The sequence below is a fragment of the Triturus cristatus genome, chromosome 7, assembly GCF_964204655.1.
Source record: "Triturus cristatus chromosome 7, aTriCri1.1, whole genome shotgun sequence".
Lineage (NCBI taxonomy): Eukaryota > Metazoa > Chordata > Amphibia > Caudata > Salamandridae > Triturus > Triturus cristatus.
This window is the reverse complement of record NC_140590.1, coordinates 708,475,337-708,492,949: the sequence shown is the minus strand read 5'-3', so window position 1 is coordinate 708,492,949 and position 17,613 is coordinate 708,475,337. Positions and strand designations below refer to the sequence as shown.

General features: G+C 44.3%; 1 protein-coding gene across 2 annotated transcripts in view; it reads right to left on the bottom strand.

Annotated features, from left to right (window-relative positions):
• Positions 1–17,613, bottom strand: part of NPLOC4 (NPL4 homolog, ubiquitin recognition factor) — a 453,775-nt gene that overhangs the window by 186,799 nt on the left and 249,363 nt on the right. For both annotated transcript variants that reach the window (XM_085617373.1, XM_085617374.1), the window contains exon 10: positions 7,583–7,654. In XM_085617373.1, the coding sequence (XP_085473499.1) occupies positions 7,583–7,654 (72 nt within the window). The remainder of the gene's footprint in view (positions 1–7,582; positions 7,655–17,613) is intronic.

Sequence of the window (17,613 nt, the reverse complement as noted above, 5' to 3'; positions counted from 1 at the left end):
GCCGTCGACGTCGAACGCATCCTCTTCGACGCTGAATATAAAGTCAACGTCGATTTTCTCTTTGCAGCATGACTTCCCCTTGACTCCTCACCTCTCAGCGACGATCCCGCCGCTGGAGTCTTCGACGCCGAGCCCGACGTCGATGGAGAGCAAACAGGGACCAACTGCTTCGACGTCGACCGTTCTGCTAGGCCATACAGCCTAATCCTCTCCCTCTCCTTTAAAGTCCTTTTGGAAAGGTCTTCACAATGACGACATGTTGCTGGAGAGTGAGAGTCCGGCAGACAGATGATACACACCTCATGTGTGTCTGACGCAGCCTTCTTTTTTCCACAAGATGGGCATGGAACAAATAAAGAAGGCATTTTTCTGACAAAATGGTTGAAAAATCAGTCAGAAAAACACAGGATACTGACTTCCTCACAGAAATTGTAAGAAGAAGTCCAAAAAAAATCTTAAAGTTGTTATAATTTTTGACTAAAGAGTCAAAAAAGAAGAGAGCTGAATTCCAGGGTCCTGACTGAAGGAGCCGGAAAGAACAACTGACCTAACTGTCACCCCTGAGGCATGATGGGATATGGAAGTCAGGGCTGCCTTAAAGGCACGGTGCCAGTTTTTACCTGTACAGGGCTTTTTAGTCTCTATGGTATTGTATTGCAATGCAGCCTGCAGGCTGGCAATGTGTTATACATCTGTGTTTTTCCACAGTTTGTTCTCTTTATTTTTTGCTTTCTCATGAGTGTTTACCTCATTAAAAAAAAAAAAAAAAAAAAAAAAAAAAGAGATTTGGGTGTATTGTTATACCTTTATACATATATATAGATATATGTGTGTTATTGGATGTGTATATTTACATTGCCTAGCCTTTTATGGGAGCTGCATTTGCTTGGAAAAAATGATATATGTTTATACATATACAGAGCTGTATATATGTATGTTTTTTACATATATAATTTTATTATTTCCGGGGTCCCCGCACATGGGCGGGAATATTCAGTGCTTATGACTATTGATGAGGATCCCCTGGAAGAGAACTTCTTTTACCATAAAAGTGAGAATTTGGCTGGACAATAATTTACTCCTGCTGCACTTATTTTGAGTTGTGAGCCTCTGTTCATCCCCCTGTATCCATCTCTCCCCAAGGGGTCTTGGACTGTTTGGACTACGCCTTTCCTGGGAGTCAAATGCTGAAGGGGTACTTGGCTCTGTTGCTCAGGACCCATAGTTAGACAGGCACGGGGACATCAGGAGTGAAATGCCTCAACCCCCACCGTTAGGCCCAGTAGCTCGTGCTTGCCCAGTGGATCTCGGAATAGGGTTCTGACAAAGAGTTTTCTGAAGTGTTAGACATTTTCATTAGAAGTGCTGGTTCCATAATGATAAGCATTAGGGAAATCCATACACAAATTTCACTAATCAATGTACCTATAGCACATCCGCACGAGACACCTGGAGGTGAAGCTCTGGCATTTTGCAGTTTTTCTTGTGGCAAACAGATGTATCGATGGTGTGCCACATATGTTGATATACCTCTTTAAAAGCGCGAGTCATCTTCCACCCATGCATAACACAGTGATTCCTGCTTACTATATCTAACAAACGCCACTCTGATAGGATATACAAGTGTTTTATGTGAATTCAGAGGAAAATGTCCAAAACTCTGACACCTGGGCAGACAACAAACTGTCACTATAATGCTTGTGCAAATCATCAGTCTTGTGTCATGCCTATAATACTGCCAGCACCAATGTCAATCACCTTGAATACACTCTTTATAGATAAGAGTGTGCACATGTATGCCCCAAAAATGGGGGATTCGTGTCCATTATGGTAACACATTATGGTCACACAGCAGTGGGTCATCAAACAGTCTGTTCAGCAATAAGTAATGACTGTTCAGCTATTTGCACAGAACCGTGCATTCCTTCCAAGACCAATTTCTGCAGCTGGTGCAGCCAGTACAGGAGAACTGACAGTAGTTTTTGCAGAGGGAACCTGTACCCATGCATGGGGACATTATAGGCAATAGTCCCACTCCTCACGGTCAGAGACTCACTCATGTGTGGGGTAAGCTTTCAAACAACGTGCCTAAAATAACTTTTTCCGAATAAAGGAGAGTTACCTTGGTCTCAATGCTAACAAGACTGAAAATTCATAACTGGTAAATGGCTGTATAATATTCAATTGGACAGAAGAACTTGCTTGAAAACTCTTTGTACAGACCCAAAGAACCAAGAAGACCCAGCAGTTTTCAAAATACAATTGAAAACCAGCCTCTACATGGAGGCCTTCTTTTCCCTGTCTGACATCCCTGGGAGCACATCCCACAAGTCTTACGAGGTACAAGACTGCCACACTAAATGCAGTTCAACATTCTCTGAAGCCACAATATTAGGATATAAAGATTCATTGCACTAGTTCCTTCTCCAGCATCTGATGCTCTGGGAAGGAATTATAGGGGGGCCTAATCACTACAAAGTGTCTCCTGGGAACAAGCCATCATGATTCAAAACCATGAAATAAATACCTTGGAATTCAGGGTTACATTGAGAAAAAGACGCTGTACTTAAGGTCAATGAAAAACTATATGTTTGCCTTGGTTTAAACCTGGAACCAATAACATGTGTTCCCCTTCACAAACCAATCTTTCAAACATGGGTGCAAATTAATAGACTGGCAACAAAGTGGTGGCCACATTACCAGGGATTGGCATAGCCAATAGGTCTCGCCTTTGGGACCTTAGAAGTGTTTAGCCATGCAACAGTTGCTGTTGTTGCACCAAGGATATTGTGCTGCATATCTAAATACTTATAAGGTCGCAAAAGCGAGACCTATTGGCCATGCCAATGCTTGTTAACAAAGGCAAGATTATTTTACAATAGAAAGATGTGAATCTGGCACTGTTCAATGAACTCTTTCAAGCTCTCAAACCATATTTAGCTGCCTGCTTTCACCCACTGAAGCTCATACACCTAATTCCTCCAATCCTGAATATATTCCTACTGGCCTTCAACTTTGTCAGTGTTCAACCCCCAACGGCATGCCATGTTCTTTTCCAACAAATCCTGGCTATGTCACTTCTTACCCTGACAATGCAAGTCTCCGTCCCTTAAGTAATACCCATCTTCCTCTTCAGATCGCTTTTCCTCTCTGGTTCAACTCAAGATGTCTTATCACAAGTAATTTCTCAACTGTCACGCATGATGTCTGGGCTCAAATAGTGTTCACATCCCAATCACCAGCCTAACTGGCATGCCTTGAAGATAATTCCTGGGGCGATAATTGCTTAGGAGCAACCGTGATCCACTAGACCCAGTAGACCAGAACCCTCCTTCAAAGATGTTTATCTCTGAACTTGTCAAACGTTCTGGAAATGCGGCTTCCAAATTTGTGCAAACCAAGCTCACGTCAACCTCCACACCATCCTGAGGCACAGATCTCCTAGTTCGTGCACACCATCCAAGAAAAAGGAACTTGCTACTCTCATTGACGTTCCCATTCAACTCCCCAAAAATGCTGTGTCCAGGATCACTCTCTCCTTCCAAAACTGCCGTCCAGCAAACAAACATTGGTTGGACATTTTTGACACTATTGTGAACTTGACAGATACATGGTTCAGTGTATCCAACCCTATTTTGGACCTCCTTCTCCCCTGTACGCTATCCATTCTCTGATGTGACCGTGAAGAAAGACATGGTGGTGGAGTAGAAGTTAATCATGAGAACAATCGAAGCTGCAGAAATCTTCCCACTGTTCATTGGACTTAAGGGAAGCACTCCTATCCGGACTCAAATGTTCATCTGCACAGATTGGAGCTATGCTTCTTGTGGCCACCCGCTTTGTTTCATGGCATTAATAATTTGAAAATATAATTCCTGCCATCTAACTCTTCAGTGACTCCATTGAAGCAAGAGTCCAGTTGAAGACTGAATTCATCACTCTCAAAGCCTTTACACATCCACAGCTCTACACCTGGCTGTGAAACCAAAAATCTCTGGTGCTAAATGGGGATCGGGGAATGCAGAATCCCTTTTCCTGAAGCCTCCAACATTCACGTCAGGGCAATGGCTAAAACAGGCCTCCTCAGACAGTGCAACAAGGATATGGAATAAACTTTCACCAGGTCTATCCGATCCCTATTCTCGCATCCTTTGAAAAATAACTCTAAAATCTCTTCTTTGAAATAAACTTTGCCCAAGACTGAGCGCTTCACATTATTGCTATCTCCAGGTACCATTGCCGATCTAACGATTTGAACTGACAGTTCTGTCTTGTTTCTTAGTTGTTTGTGTTTGTTGATTGTTCTCCGTAATTGAATTTATCCCATATTGTAAAGTACTCTGGTTCCCTTGGGTAACGTTTGCACCACAGAAAACCACAAACAGAATCGTGCATAGGAGTTGCAGGGCGAAGTCTTTTACGACCGGCAGTGGCTGCTCCGTTATTAATTAAATAGATGCATTCTTTTGCAGGAGGAAGCTTTTGAAAGCCTTGGCATTCCCATCTCTAGCATTAAAAAAAAAATGATTGGCTTCAAATACCACGTCAAATTGGACCATATGCAATACTTTTAACTGTTTTAAGCAGTCACAATAGTTTTTTGTAATTGCTCATATTTTCTTGCATATTGATTATGTTAATGTATTGGGTGTACTTTTCATATAATGCCCGGTGGTCAGCATGAGCATGCGCGGTAATTAAATTACTTCAATTTGTTTTGACTAGCGTGTAACACTAACAAAGTGCTGTGCCTTTAAATGGAGGCCTCTGGCCTGACCCGGTGTTGTGTGGGGCTCTTGTTTGTCTGACTGCAGCCATTTTCTCATTTTCACAGTTCAGCTGAAAACAAAGGCCCCCTTATCCGTGCAGCAATCTTTACTTTTAAGAACTGACATCAGCCTTTTCCGAGCAGGCAGCACTGCCGCGTTAAGAGCCCATCTCGCAGAGAGCCAAGAGTCTCTGCAGCGACTTAATCCTGGTGTATGGCCAAGTAACACATTTTATAATATAGATGTCAGCCCGTAATGCGCGACAACAACTGTGGAAAGGTTGCGTGCGTTCCTGCCGTCCATATCTAAAGAACCTCTAAGAACAGTAAAATCCCGGAGCATTTCTTTGTTCAAAAGACTGTTATTGTCTGCTTCGAAGAAATGCAAGCACGACTGTAATGCAATTGTGCAGAGAGTTTGTAGAGCATGTGCACCCATGACTTTAAGGGGGCCGGACCCGGTCAGTGCCATCTTATAGTTGCCAATGGCTGTGCTCCAGTGTTACACTGCTACTTATGATGTGAACCTTTTGCCCAGCATTAATGTGTGTAAAAATGTCAAACTAAGTGAAATAATACTGCCCCATTTTCGTGCCCCATAATGTCTTCCATTGCCGCATAATTCCAGTGGGACTGGTCGTATCCAATGACCTCGAGTTACAAACGATTACTGGATGTAATGCCGGTTTAAACGTATTGTCAGTCATACACGGGAACACACAATTTCCATGCTTGTTGCAAACGGATGTTGATTTCCTGTTGAGGGTTCTGTCCTATTCGTTTGAAGGTCATTAACAGGCGGTCTTGTAGCCTTGAATGGTGCCTGAATAAAGGACATTCAAAGAAAGCGCAATCCCCTAGTGGTTAGACCATCGCCCTGGTCAACAAGCCCGCGAGTGGTGCGCGCGTGCGGCCACAGCGAGCGATCTGTTTTCAATTATCGCACACGCATCTGAGCACGATAATTGAAAACAGATGTGGCCTGTGCGGGTAACCGCAAGCAATAGGACATGCACCCGCCTTTGCCCAATTGCGTGCTGTCTTTCTCAGAAAGACGCACACAAAGGCGAATAGCCTCTGAATGAAAGCAAATCACACGCACGAGCGTGTGGTGAGCTTTCCAAAGCCCTTTTTGTTTACATAAAGTCTCGCCAGAGCAGCGCATGCGTGCTGCTACAGGCTCGACCTAAAAAGGCTTTTGGTGAAAATTTTCAGAGCTAACTTGTTCCCACAAGGGAGGTCAGACCATTGACAATATTTTACACAAACTTCAGGTGCGTCTGATGTATAAACAGCCGAATCCTCACTATATGAATTAATGACTCCTAGTAGTGCAGGTTAACCAAAAAAATCATGCAGCACAGCAAAGTCAAATCACCTGTCAATGTGCGCCTGGCCGTGAGGCAGCAATGTTTATCAAAGGATGCAAGGGTGAAAAAGCGGCCAGTCAACAGATGTTAACTATCAGAACACCTCTCGTAAGTGTAGTGGAAGCAGTATGGTCTAGGTCGAGTGGGCATTATGGAAGATTTTTCATGGCCAATGCACAGCAGATCTTGATACAGAGAATAACCAAACACAAAATGGTGAATTTCGTCCCCACCTTGCCCTTCTTGGCTTTGGCAAATATCACAAGGAGATGATCGTCCATTCTGAGTGTGATTGAGGAAATAGGGACACCACATGCATGTAGTCGGGTTTATACAGGCAGCTGTTTCTAATCCTTGATGAGACGGAGAGGTGGGAAGAATGATGGAAGAGTAAACGCCTGCCTACAATGAATGGTGAACCACCTGAGAGGGACTGAAGTTCTGACACTGAGCTGAAGTCATTGGAACCAGCAACAGTCAGAGTGGTATGAAACAAATACAGTAGACCTTTATAAAAAGCACCACTAAGGGTGACTAAAAGAGAGAACACAAATCAGGAAGACACAAAGGTGGAGAGAGTGGCTAAATAACCTTGAAAATTAGCCACTGCTAGCCCTGCTCGGTTACAGGCAGTGCAAAAAGCAAAACATCAGAAAGGTGGGCTCCCAACTCGTACCGCTGAACAAACTTGTTCCTGCAACCCACATAAATGGATTTTATGCTAGTTGTTTTGGCAACAAAGATTAGATCTACCACTACAGATGCCAAGAAGGAGGTCTCTAGTTGCCACCGCTTACGCTCAGTGCATGCAGCAGCATTTGTGGATGAATAGGGAGCTGAATGCAGATTGCCACATGATCAACGTACCAAATCCTCCTAGCCCAGACTGGGGGAATCCCAATCAGCTGTGCATAAACTTGAAGGCGGGGACCCATTCAAAGGGAAGTGTATGGCACACAATTGAGAACACATCCTGTTCTGGGCATGACAAAGAGATCCACACAATCTGAGAAGACGGAGGAAGATCAAAGCATCCACTCTCACTTTGAAGAAGCCCAAATTGTGCACCGCCATTTGGAAAATCCCTAGTCGCTGAGCCCACTTTACAACACTGGGTCCCCACCCCAACACTGCACGTTCTACTGACGTACTAGACAATGGTGACAAAATCTGAACTACATAACAGAGGTTAACAGACTGACAGTCCTGTGAGAGTGAGAAGGACAGAAAAGATGCGACATTGGGAGGTTACATAGTCTAGTAGAGCATTTTGTCTGGGCGGTTGGTTTCAGTGAAAGGGCATTTTTCATCCCTTCATATGCTACAGGGTTAACAAACTCTGCTTTTCTGAGGAAGCAAGCAAGAAATACATTTTTCTTTTTTTACTAAGAAGTTCTGTATGGTACGCACACTACAGATCAGTACAATAAAATCCTTTGCTTACCTTGTTTCTGCTGTATTTAACAGTACCTATTCGAGTATCTTCTGAGACAAGATCAGTAAATATCCAACCAACCTGTGCAAACAAATCAAATAGGACTTTTTAATAAGGAATAAATTTCACATTGCCAGCAGCTTTAATGCATCAAAACATTGACTAGGATTCAAATCGAATGTAGGCAAAAGACCTCAATACAAGAGGACCAATGAAAATATTGAATGCTTTCCGAACATATTCGCAGAGGATGCAGACAGAAGGCAAAAGACAATGAAGGAAAGATTTGGCATTTTATTAGGCATCAGTTATGTTCAAATGTTAAGTAAAGGGAAGTGCACAGAGAAAGTATGGGCTAATAGGATGAATAAAAATATCTGACAGAGGATTAATATTCATTACCAAACCGGAAGAAGGTTGCCGATAAGTATCTGTGCCAAGAAGCAACAATGGCAAAAATCAACATGAGTTAACCATGGTCAACTTCAATTGTGTAAACATATGATGGAAACAACCATCAGTTCAAAGATACACAAACATTTGTTAAGTGCATGAAGAACAATTTCTAGGATCAAAATGTAGAGAACGTGACAAGCGTGATACTGTTTTAGATCTTTCACAAAACAAAAAGAAAGACAATTACAGCTTTAGAAAAGATAGGCTAATAGGGATCTGTGTTCATGAATAAGTTAAAAGCTCCTTAGATAAATGAACAATGCTCTATTAAGTACTTTCCTCAGATTCATAACCTCAGAGTAATTATCGATCTACAGACTAGTCCCTAGAAACACCTTATTTTTAACTATTTCTGTATTTAAAATTGTAGCATCCGATGTCTTGGGTGCCTATGCCTCTAAAAAGATTTATTTCTACTGGTTATGGTTTGCTCCCGTGGTCTGAAATCTTGACACCCATGAAACCATTTAAATAAATTCTTCTTTGCTTAGTATGCAATTATATAGTGAACATCTAATGAAGGGAGAGTCAATTATGTATATGGATAGAAATACCCTTACTGGAGTACTATTGTTATGAGGCAATAAACTACATTTGTTCGATTTTTTCAACTCCAGCACTGCATCAAAGGTAGGAGTGGAGCTAAGAACTATGCTATGGCCCATGCCCTGCATTCAAGTATAGGAAGTTTCTCTAGTAAGAGGCTTGGGACTCACAGAACACCAATGGCATTCATATGGCCAATCAGATTATCCTTATCTGATTAGTAGTATTGCAACCAACAAGACTGGAAAACAGTCTGACCGATCACCCTTCCACCAATCAGAAATGCCCCCTGTGTGCGAGCAAGGTAGACATTCAGACTGCCTTCCTTGTTCAGGAAAGTGATGGCCATTCCATGAAGAGAAAGGCAGGGATTTCCAGTGGGGCTAAAACTTAGTGTACAATTAACTGCATTAAATAGATTCAACTCTCCGAGGATAACTTAATCTCAAAAAGTTCCCCGAACTGTTAATTCTTTTAAACTCGACCATGAAATATATGAATGCTTTTGTGTTAGTCTAACAAGTATTTTAAAATAATCATCCTGTAGATCTAGAGAAACCATAAAATTACCTCCATTCAAGAAAGAAACTGAAAGAAACCTCTTTCCACAAGAATGTGTCTAAATACATCAAGGTGGCTCTTTTATGAAGGTCTGATCCATTCTGATTTACAAGAATGAGGCAGCAGGAAAGCTATTTCCTGTAATACTGAAGGTGAAGCTTTTTTATTATATCCTCTAACAGAAGCGGTTGCACTTTTCCATCACTCTAAAACCAGCTGTAATTTATTTCTAACCGGAAAGAAAATATTCCCTCCCTGGGTGAAGAGAGTTGCTAAATAAAGTCACTGCTAAGCATCGATCTGTTAGTTTAGAGGCAGCAGAGGTAGCGGATATTTCTATAACTGTTGAACTGGACACCGAAGTAGGTTTATAACAGGGATGATGTTGCCTGCACCTAGGTCGTTGAAACAGTTGAAACCAAGCCCAAGAGGAGTTTTATCAGAAACGTACAAAGGCAATATGTGATATCTGTTCCAGGACAACTAACATGGGACCCTTTGTAGATCCCTCTGCGTATAGAAACCAAAAAGGAGATGTCCTGAAGAACCCTCAGAAATTGAGGTGGACGAATTAAGAAAACAAGTTACTTACCTGTAACTTTGGTTCTCCAGTATTGGAAACTTTCATAGATTCCCATGCTTGTATCATTCCCCGTCGTCGGAATGAGAGTCCCCGGTATACATAAAATAGCATTAGAAACCATTACTAAAACAGAACCTAGGCCCATTCTTGTTTTGCAACCTATCCACCTCTTTTTGTAAAAGATAAAAAAAAAAAAGAACAAATCAGATTAGCCTCACCCCCTAGAATCCTCCTGAGAGAAGCTCAGAACCTCAGATTTTCGTAGCAGTTGTGTAACCAAACCACTGAAGATGGTAGAGGCTGAGCTTTCCCAGGGGAGGCAGGTGGGTCGCATGGGAATCTATGAAAGTTTCCAATACTGAAAAACCAAAGTTACAGGTAAGTAACTTGTTTTCTTTCTCCAGTATTGGAACTTTCATAGATTCCCATTCTTGTATCAGAGTAGCTAGCAGTTATCAGCACATCTTTTGGAACCATTACCAATATCAAACTAGGAACAAAGCCATAGTAAACAAATCATGAAGACATTCTCAATGGTCAACAACATACTTAGAAATTTCAGAAACATAAATACATAAGGTTCAAAAATGTGCTAGAGCTGATAAAACAGTAACATGGAAGGAGGGATGAAAGGGAATGCTCACCGCTAGTGAAAGAGGTTCCTCAGGACTGCTTGGCCGACTGCTGTGTCACTCTGCGTCGCAGAATCCAGGCAGTAATGCTTTGTAAACGTATGTGTACTGCTCCAGGTCGCTGCACGGCACATCTCCCGGATAGGAACACCAGCAAAGAGGGCTGTAGAAGAAGACATCGCCCTCAAGGAATGAGCACGAACTCGCCCTTACAGGGACTTGCCCGCTGCCTTGTGACAATATTGGATAGCATTAGTGATCCAACGAGCGATCCCCTGCTTGGAAAGGGGAAATCCCTTACGAGGGTCACTAAAAGACACAAACATTTGAGAAGACTTTCTCAAGTCTTTAGTTCGTTGAAGATAGAACTTTAGGCACCTCTGAATGTCCAGAGAGTGAATTGCTTTCTCTGCTGGAGAAGCCGGTTGAGAGAAAAAAGTCTTAAGAATTATCGGCTCATTCAAATGAAAGTCCGAAGGAACTTTAGGAATTAATTTTGGGATAGTACGTAGTACTTATTATGTGTGGAGCCGGGGCTAGCCTGAAGGACAGACCTTGAGAAATGGTTTCTTTGGTCATCCACCATGACGCGGCCTCTTTCATGGCCTCGGTCACTGAGATCTTGTCGTCAAAGGATCCGTCGACTTGGCGCCACTGCAAGTCTAACTCTTCTTGTAGTGGACACATTCTTAATCTGCAGTGAGGAATCAGGGTTATGCATGAGGAGATGAAACCCAGCAGGGACTTGTAGAGGCGAACTGAAAGTGACCTTGTTAACAGTCGGGAAGTCATGGACCTCCGCTTCTCTTGCCTCTCCAAGGTCGGGAAAGCCTTGTTTACGGATGTGTTTAGAATGGCTCCCAGAAATCTGGCTACCCTTGACGGACTGAGAGAAGACTTCTGTTCGTTGATTGTTAGACCAAGATTGGCAAACAGGCGTGTACACGTTATGACTGTTTCCTCTGCCACCTGTTTGGTAGGTGCTTTTAGCAACCAGTCGTCCAGATAAGGGAAGACCTGAAGCTTTTGTTTCCGCAGAAAGGCTGCTACCGGAGCTAATACCTTTGTGAAGATCCGAGGAGCAGCTCGCAGTCCAAAGGGAAGAACCTTGAATTGAAAATGGCTCTTGGCTACTGTGAAGCGTAGAAACCTCCTGTAAGCTGGGTGAATGGGTACTTGAAAATAAGCGTCCTCTAGATCCAGAGTGGCCATGAAATCCCCTGAGTTGAGAAGTCGAAGGATGTCTTGTAAAGAAACCATCCGAAAGAATGGTTTGATGAGATAGCTGTTGAGCTCCCTCAGATCTAGTATATGGCGCCACTTTTCTAACGTCTTCCGGATCAGGAAGGACCGGGAGTAAAACCCCTTTCCCCTTTGAGAGATATGGACCGGTTATATAGCTCCTATGAGGAGCATTTGATGGACCTCCAACCGTAGCAGACGGAGATGTTTCGGTACCGTGGCGCAAGGGGGCTTGGATGGTGGTGGTTGGACAAACTCCAGGGTATGGCCGCACCAAATGATGTTTAATACCCAACGGTCTGATGTTATTTGTTGCCAGTTGTGGAGGAAATATGAAACTCTGCCTCTCACTGATGAAACAGGAGGAGAGGGGGTAGTAGTCAGAGCCACCAAGCCGCTATTGGCTAATAGAGTTGTCTCTGCCCTGGCAACCCTGCCTTCCTCTATTGTTCGAGCGAGTGAAAGAAGAAGAAGAATATGGATTCTGCCGTTGGTTGTATTTCGGCTTGTAGGATTGAGACTGGGAACCATACGATGAGTACCGTTGTTGGAAACCTCTCCTATATGAAGAGTTACCTCTTCCCCTCGCTCCTCTGAATGGGAACTTGCGGTACTGCAGAGTCCCTAAGGATTTAGCTGTTTCTGTATCCTTCTTAATATCTTGGAGCGCATCATCTATATGTTTTCCAAACAACGCTTCCCCATCAAATGGCAGATCCAAGGTTTTATTCTGGACTTCCGGGCGGAACCAAGTGGCCCGCAACCAGCCCTGTCGGCTAAGGACAGCCTCTCCAGCCAAGGAGCGAAAGGCAGTCGTTGCAATATCCATTGCGCAATCAATGATTTCTACCAATGTTATCTCGCCTTCCTGGAGAATCTTTTTAGCTTCTTTCTTTCCTTCTTCCGGCAACTGATCAAGATAGGGGGATAGGTCGCACCACATCTGGCGATCGTATCGTCCAAGTATAGGAAAGAATTAGCTGCTCTGACCAGCAGGCTGGACATAGAAGAAAATCTTTTGCCCACATTATCTAGACCCCTGCCTTCTTTATCTGGAGGAGTGGTAAGGGGAGCTGAAGGATTTCCAGATTTCCTCTGAGCGGGCTGCGAGATGACAGAGTCCGGTTTAGGCTGGCTGGTTAAACAGGCTGGGCTACCCTCTGGAGCCTTATATTTCTTCTCCAGATGAAGTAAAACTGGAATGACTGTGGCTGGATTTTGCATTGCCTTTAAACCTTCCTCCCAAACATGGTCCACAATTGGAATTGACCGGACCGATTTATTATAAGGTTCCTTAAAATCGTAAAGGAAGCACTCAGATTCCACCTTGGTCATGGGCAGGTCGAACCTTTTAGCGGCCCTCTCCATCAAGTTATGGAAACCCCCTATATCCACCAGGGGGGGAATCAACAGGTGCTGGAGCAGGAGAAGCTGGATCCGGAATAACAGTCATCCAACTCTACATCTGGATCCGGGATTGTGACATTGCCTTGGTCGTCGTCAGAGGTGTCATCCTGGACGGGAGGCACAACAGGTGGAACATCCTTGGCTTCCAGCATTGGCTGAGGTACTTGAGGGGCCACGGAACGATCAGGAGGAACAGCAGTAACCGGCACTCCTACTGGAACAGGAGGCTGTGATGCAAATCTTTTCCTGTAATCCAAGAGCATAGCTTGTAAGTCTGTTAGCAAGGAGGAGGGCATTTGGACCTTATCCTGATGACAGTCTCGTTGATATTGAGAGGGAAGACCATACTGCTCAAAATCCTCAAATTCCCCTTCAGAATCCGTGTCCTGGCATTTGACATGTAGCTGAGAAGGACTATTAGCATAGCCAAAAGTTCCCTCCTCCTCATCCAATTCCTTTTCTTCGAGGAGAAGTGCAGGAGGTAAAGGAGTCACCCTCCTTGGCGAAGTCATCTCCGGTGTGATTTGACGTTTCTTGAGCAAAATTGAAATTTTTTCTACCGTCGACGGGACTATCGACGTCGAAGAAAGGATCGTCGACGAAGAAATCGCCGTCATCGACGCAGCTGTCGTTGACGCAGTAGTAGTAGTTGATGTCATCATCGTCGTCGACGTCCTCGTCGACGTTGTTGGCATCGTCACACTCGTCATCGACACCATCGTCGACGATACAAATACCACCGGCATTAAACTCGTCGACACAGAGCCCTGTGTCAGTACTGGTGACGAGGAAACCACCATCGACGAGGTGAAAGATGAAGAAGACTGTACCTTAGGTTTTTTCGTCGACAGAATCGATGACGGAGTCGTAGAGTGAGGCTTTTTTGATGATTTTACCTCAGAAGTCAATGATGATGGCTTTTTGAAGGTCTTTGAAGCCACAGGAAGAGACGTTGGAGGAACAGAACTGGATTTCCTCTCAGAACTTACTCCTTTTGATAGTCCTTCCCTCTCCTTTACACCTTGGTGAGGAGATTCAACAGGACTAAGACCTTCAGACCTATCGGAGGTCTTTCTCAAGGCCTTACCAGGGCGTTTCTCAGAAGGTGAGGGAGAAGCTCCACCCCTTTTTACAGACCTGCTGGAAGAGGTTGCAGAAGATGTTTCGTCGCTGGACACTAGCTCCTTTCTTGATGTCAGCTTCTGGAGCCAGGTCAAAAGACGCCCTTCACGATCAAGCAAAGTCTTGGTAGAAAAAAAGTGCAGCATATCTTACAGTCTGCAGCCTTATGGTCTGGGTACAGACAGTAAAAACAGTCCTTGTGCTGGTCTTCAATATATAACCTCTTCTTAGCACAGGTAGCACATGCTTTAAAAAGGGCGTTCTTCTTTTTAGACGACATCCTGAAGAATTTGAAGAAAAACTGCTGAAATAGTTGTTAGAATCCAAGTTCTAGGACAAAAACTGAGCAGAGCTCAGTGGAGACTCCCTTGCACAACGTGCGGTAGAAAATCTGAGGTTCTGAGCTTCTCTCAGGAGGGTTCTAGGGGGTGAGGCTAATCTGATTGGTGGTCCTTTTTTTTTTGGTCTCTTTTACAAAAAGAGGTGGATAGGTTGCAAAACAAGAATGGGCCTAGGTTCTGTTTTGGTAATGGCTTCTATTGCTATTTTATGTATACCGGGGACTCCCATTCCGACGACGGGGAATGATACAAGCATGGGAATCCATGAAAGTTCCAGTACTGGAGTAAGATGGAATGACCCTCAACAACCAGTGATAGCACCTCTATCCTCTGGGATGTATTCAAACAACTGACCTATTTTATCTCAGTTACGCATGTCTAACCTAATTAAAATGGCAGGGGTCACACTCAATGATTTGTATCGAAGGAGCAACTTTTTACCCAAAATATCGAGTTGGTTGCTTTCTAACCTTCAGGTGGAGCAACAGAAAGAATGTCTTTGCAGACATTACTTTGGAACTTTATGTGTATTTGTAAAGTGCACTATTACCCACAAGGGTATCCTGCCGCTGAGAAGCTGTGGGTGTCTAGCCCAGCCTAAGGTAGGTTGCTTAATTAAAAACCCAGATCTTCAGCTTCCTGCGGAATTCAAGAAGAGAGGAGCAGGCTTTAATGTGCAGCAGGAGGTTGTTCCACCCTTTAGGAGTGATGTAAGAGGATGCCAGTCTTCCCGATCTAGTTCTGTATATGCATGGGACGTGTGCAAGTAGGAGTCCTTTCGAAAGTCTGGACAGTTGGTGGAAGGAGATGAGACTGTTCACATAGGTGTGGCACGAGTTGTGTAGTGCCTTAAATGTGAATGTAAGAAGTTTGAATTGAGCATGCTTGTGTATTGGGAGCCACTGTAGTTCCTGGAGATGGGGTGTAACAGGAGTTATGTGTGGGAGGTTGAGGATGAGCCTGGCTGCTAAGTTCTGGAGAGTTTGTAGTCTTCTAGTGAGTTGCTTGGTGAGTCCGGCATATAGGGTGTACCCATAGTCCAACTTGCTGGCGACCAGTGCACGAGTGACAGTTTTTCTAATGTTGTTTGGAAGCCAATTTAAAATCTCCCTCCGTATCTTCAGGATGTGGACGTAGGATGCAGTGACAGCGTTGACTAGTGCGGTCATGTCTAGTTTGAGATCTATACTTATTCCGAGGTCCCTGGCGTGGGTACTAGGTGTGGGTTTGGATTAGAGTTTGACCAGCCACCAGTTGGGAGACCCATGGTTCGATGTTCTTGCTGAAGATCACTACTTCTGTCTTGTCGATTTTGAGCTTGAGACAGTTAGCTTTCATTCAGTTAGCGACTTTGGTCATGCAGGAGGTGAACTTGTTTCTAGTGTTGGGATTCTTGATTGGGAGGGAGCATTCGAGTTGTGTGTTGTCTGCGTAGGAAAGGATGTTGATTTGGTGTGTGTGTGAATCATGTATGCGTTGAGAAGGGTGTAGCTGAGCGATGAGCCTTGAGACACTGCACAGATGGGTTTTCAGGTTTTTGAGGAGTAAGGTAACAGGATGACAGCTTGTTTTTCTATCCGTTAAGAAGGAGCAGATCTAGCAGAGAGCAGGTCCTTAGTTGCCAATCTTGTGCAGAGGCCTGATGAGGATTGGGTGTGAGACAGTGTCAAATGCTGCAGAGAGATCCAGGAGTATGAGGGCTGCCGTGTCTCCTCTGTCAAGGATCATGCGGTAATAGTCTGTGGCAGTGAGGAGTGCTGTTTTTGTACTGTGACTGGGCATGAATCCAGGCTGCGTAGCGTAGAGGAGCTGGGGGTTGCTGAGGTGGTCCATGAGGTGACGTCTAATTAGCATCTCTAAGAACTTTGCAGGGTAAGGTAGGAGGGAGATGGGTCTGTAGTTGGAAAGCACGGCTGGGTCAGCGGATGGTTTCTTGAGCAGGGGCATGATGATGGCATGTTTCCAGGTGTCCAAGAATGTGGCTGAGTTGAAGGAGGTGTGGAGTATGGGTGATGGTGCTTCACTGATCAGTAGGAGTACTTTGGTGAAGGCGTGATAGGGGCAAGGTAAGAAGGAGCCCCCGGGATAGATGGTCTTCATGTTAGCAGAGATTTCAACTTTGGTGATGGCAGGCCATAAGGTCAGGGTTCATTGATCGACTGTATGGGAACTGGTTGAGGGTCGAAATTGCTTATATTATGATGATTTTGTTACAATTATGAGAGCTTGTTGCAAAGGTCTTGTGGGGGCTGATGTTGCTGGAGGAAGGAGGTGTAGTGAAAAATTTGATGACGGCAAAGTTTTACTTGCTGCTGGTAGTACTGAGGTCACTGCGATCTCAAAGAGCTTCAAGCTTGGTGTTACATATATTCTGGTGATAGTGTTTCAAGGTTGATTTGAAGACTTGTTCTCCTTTTGCGCTCCAGTTGCTTGCAATGGCCTTCTGTTAGCTGGAGTTCCTCTGCGTACTAGTTAGCCTGTGGTCAGGCTCTTGCCATTAGGTTGCACTTGAGGGAGAAAGACTGTCGGCGCATGAGGTGATCCAGCTGTTGAGGTTTTTGATGGCTTTGAAAAAACTTGCCTAGGTGTTCGGGACGCTGCCCAGAGAGGAAAAAAGCCCACTCCTTTTCTGAGATGCTTTTCCAGAAGAGGCAGGTGGTTCCAGTGATGGTAGATCTGAGATGGTGCAGCATGGATATGATGAAACTGACGAGGATTGGTCTGTCCAGATCATAGTTGCTGGCTTGGCGGCTGTGATGCTATTAAGGAGAAAATAAGGACCAATAAGTTTCCAGCGGTGTGGGTGGGTTCAGTAACCTGCTGTGCAAGGCCATGGTTTCATTGGTTTTTAAAGAAGGGCCATAGAGTTTTGGGTTGGTGCGGTCTTTTAGGTGAAACCGAAGGTCTCCAAGGAGGATGAAGGTGCTGGCGATGAGATGCAAAATAGTCAGCGATGTCGCTGAGAACATTGGTATGGGGTCCTCTTGGTCTGTATACGAAGGAGATGTTGGCTGCGATGCATATTTTGAATGCAAGGTGTTCCATGTAGCTGGTGGGGGTGTCCGTGTAGGTGGTGAACTGATTGTATCTTTAAAAACAAGCATTGGCATAGCCAATAGGTCTCGCCTTAGGGACCTTATAAGTGTTTAT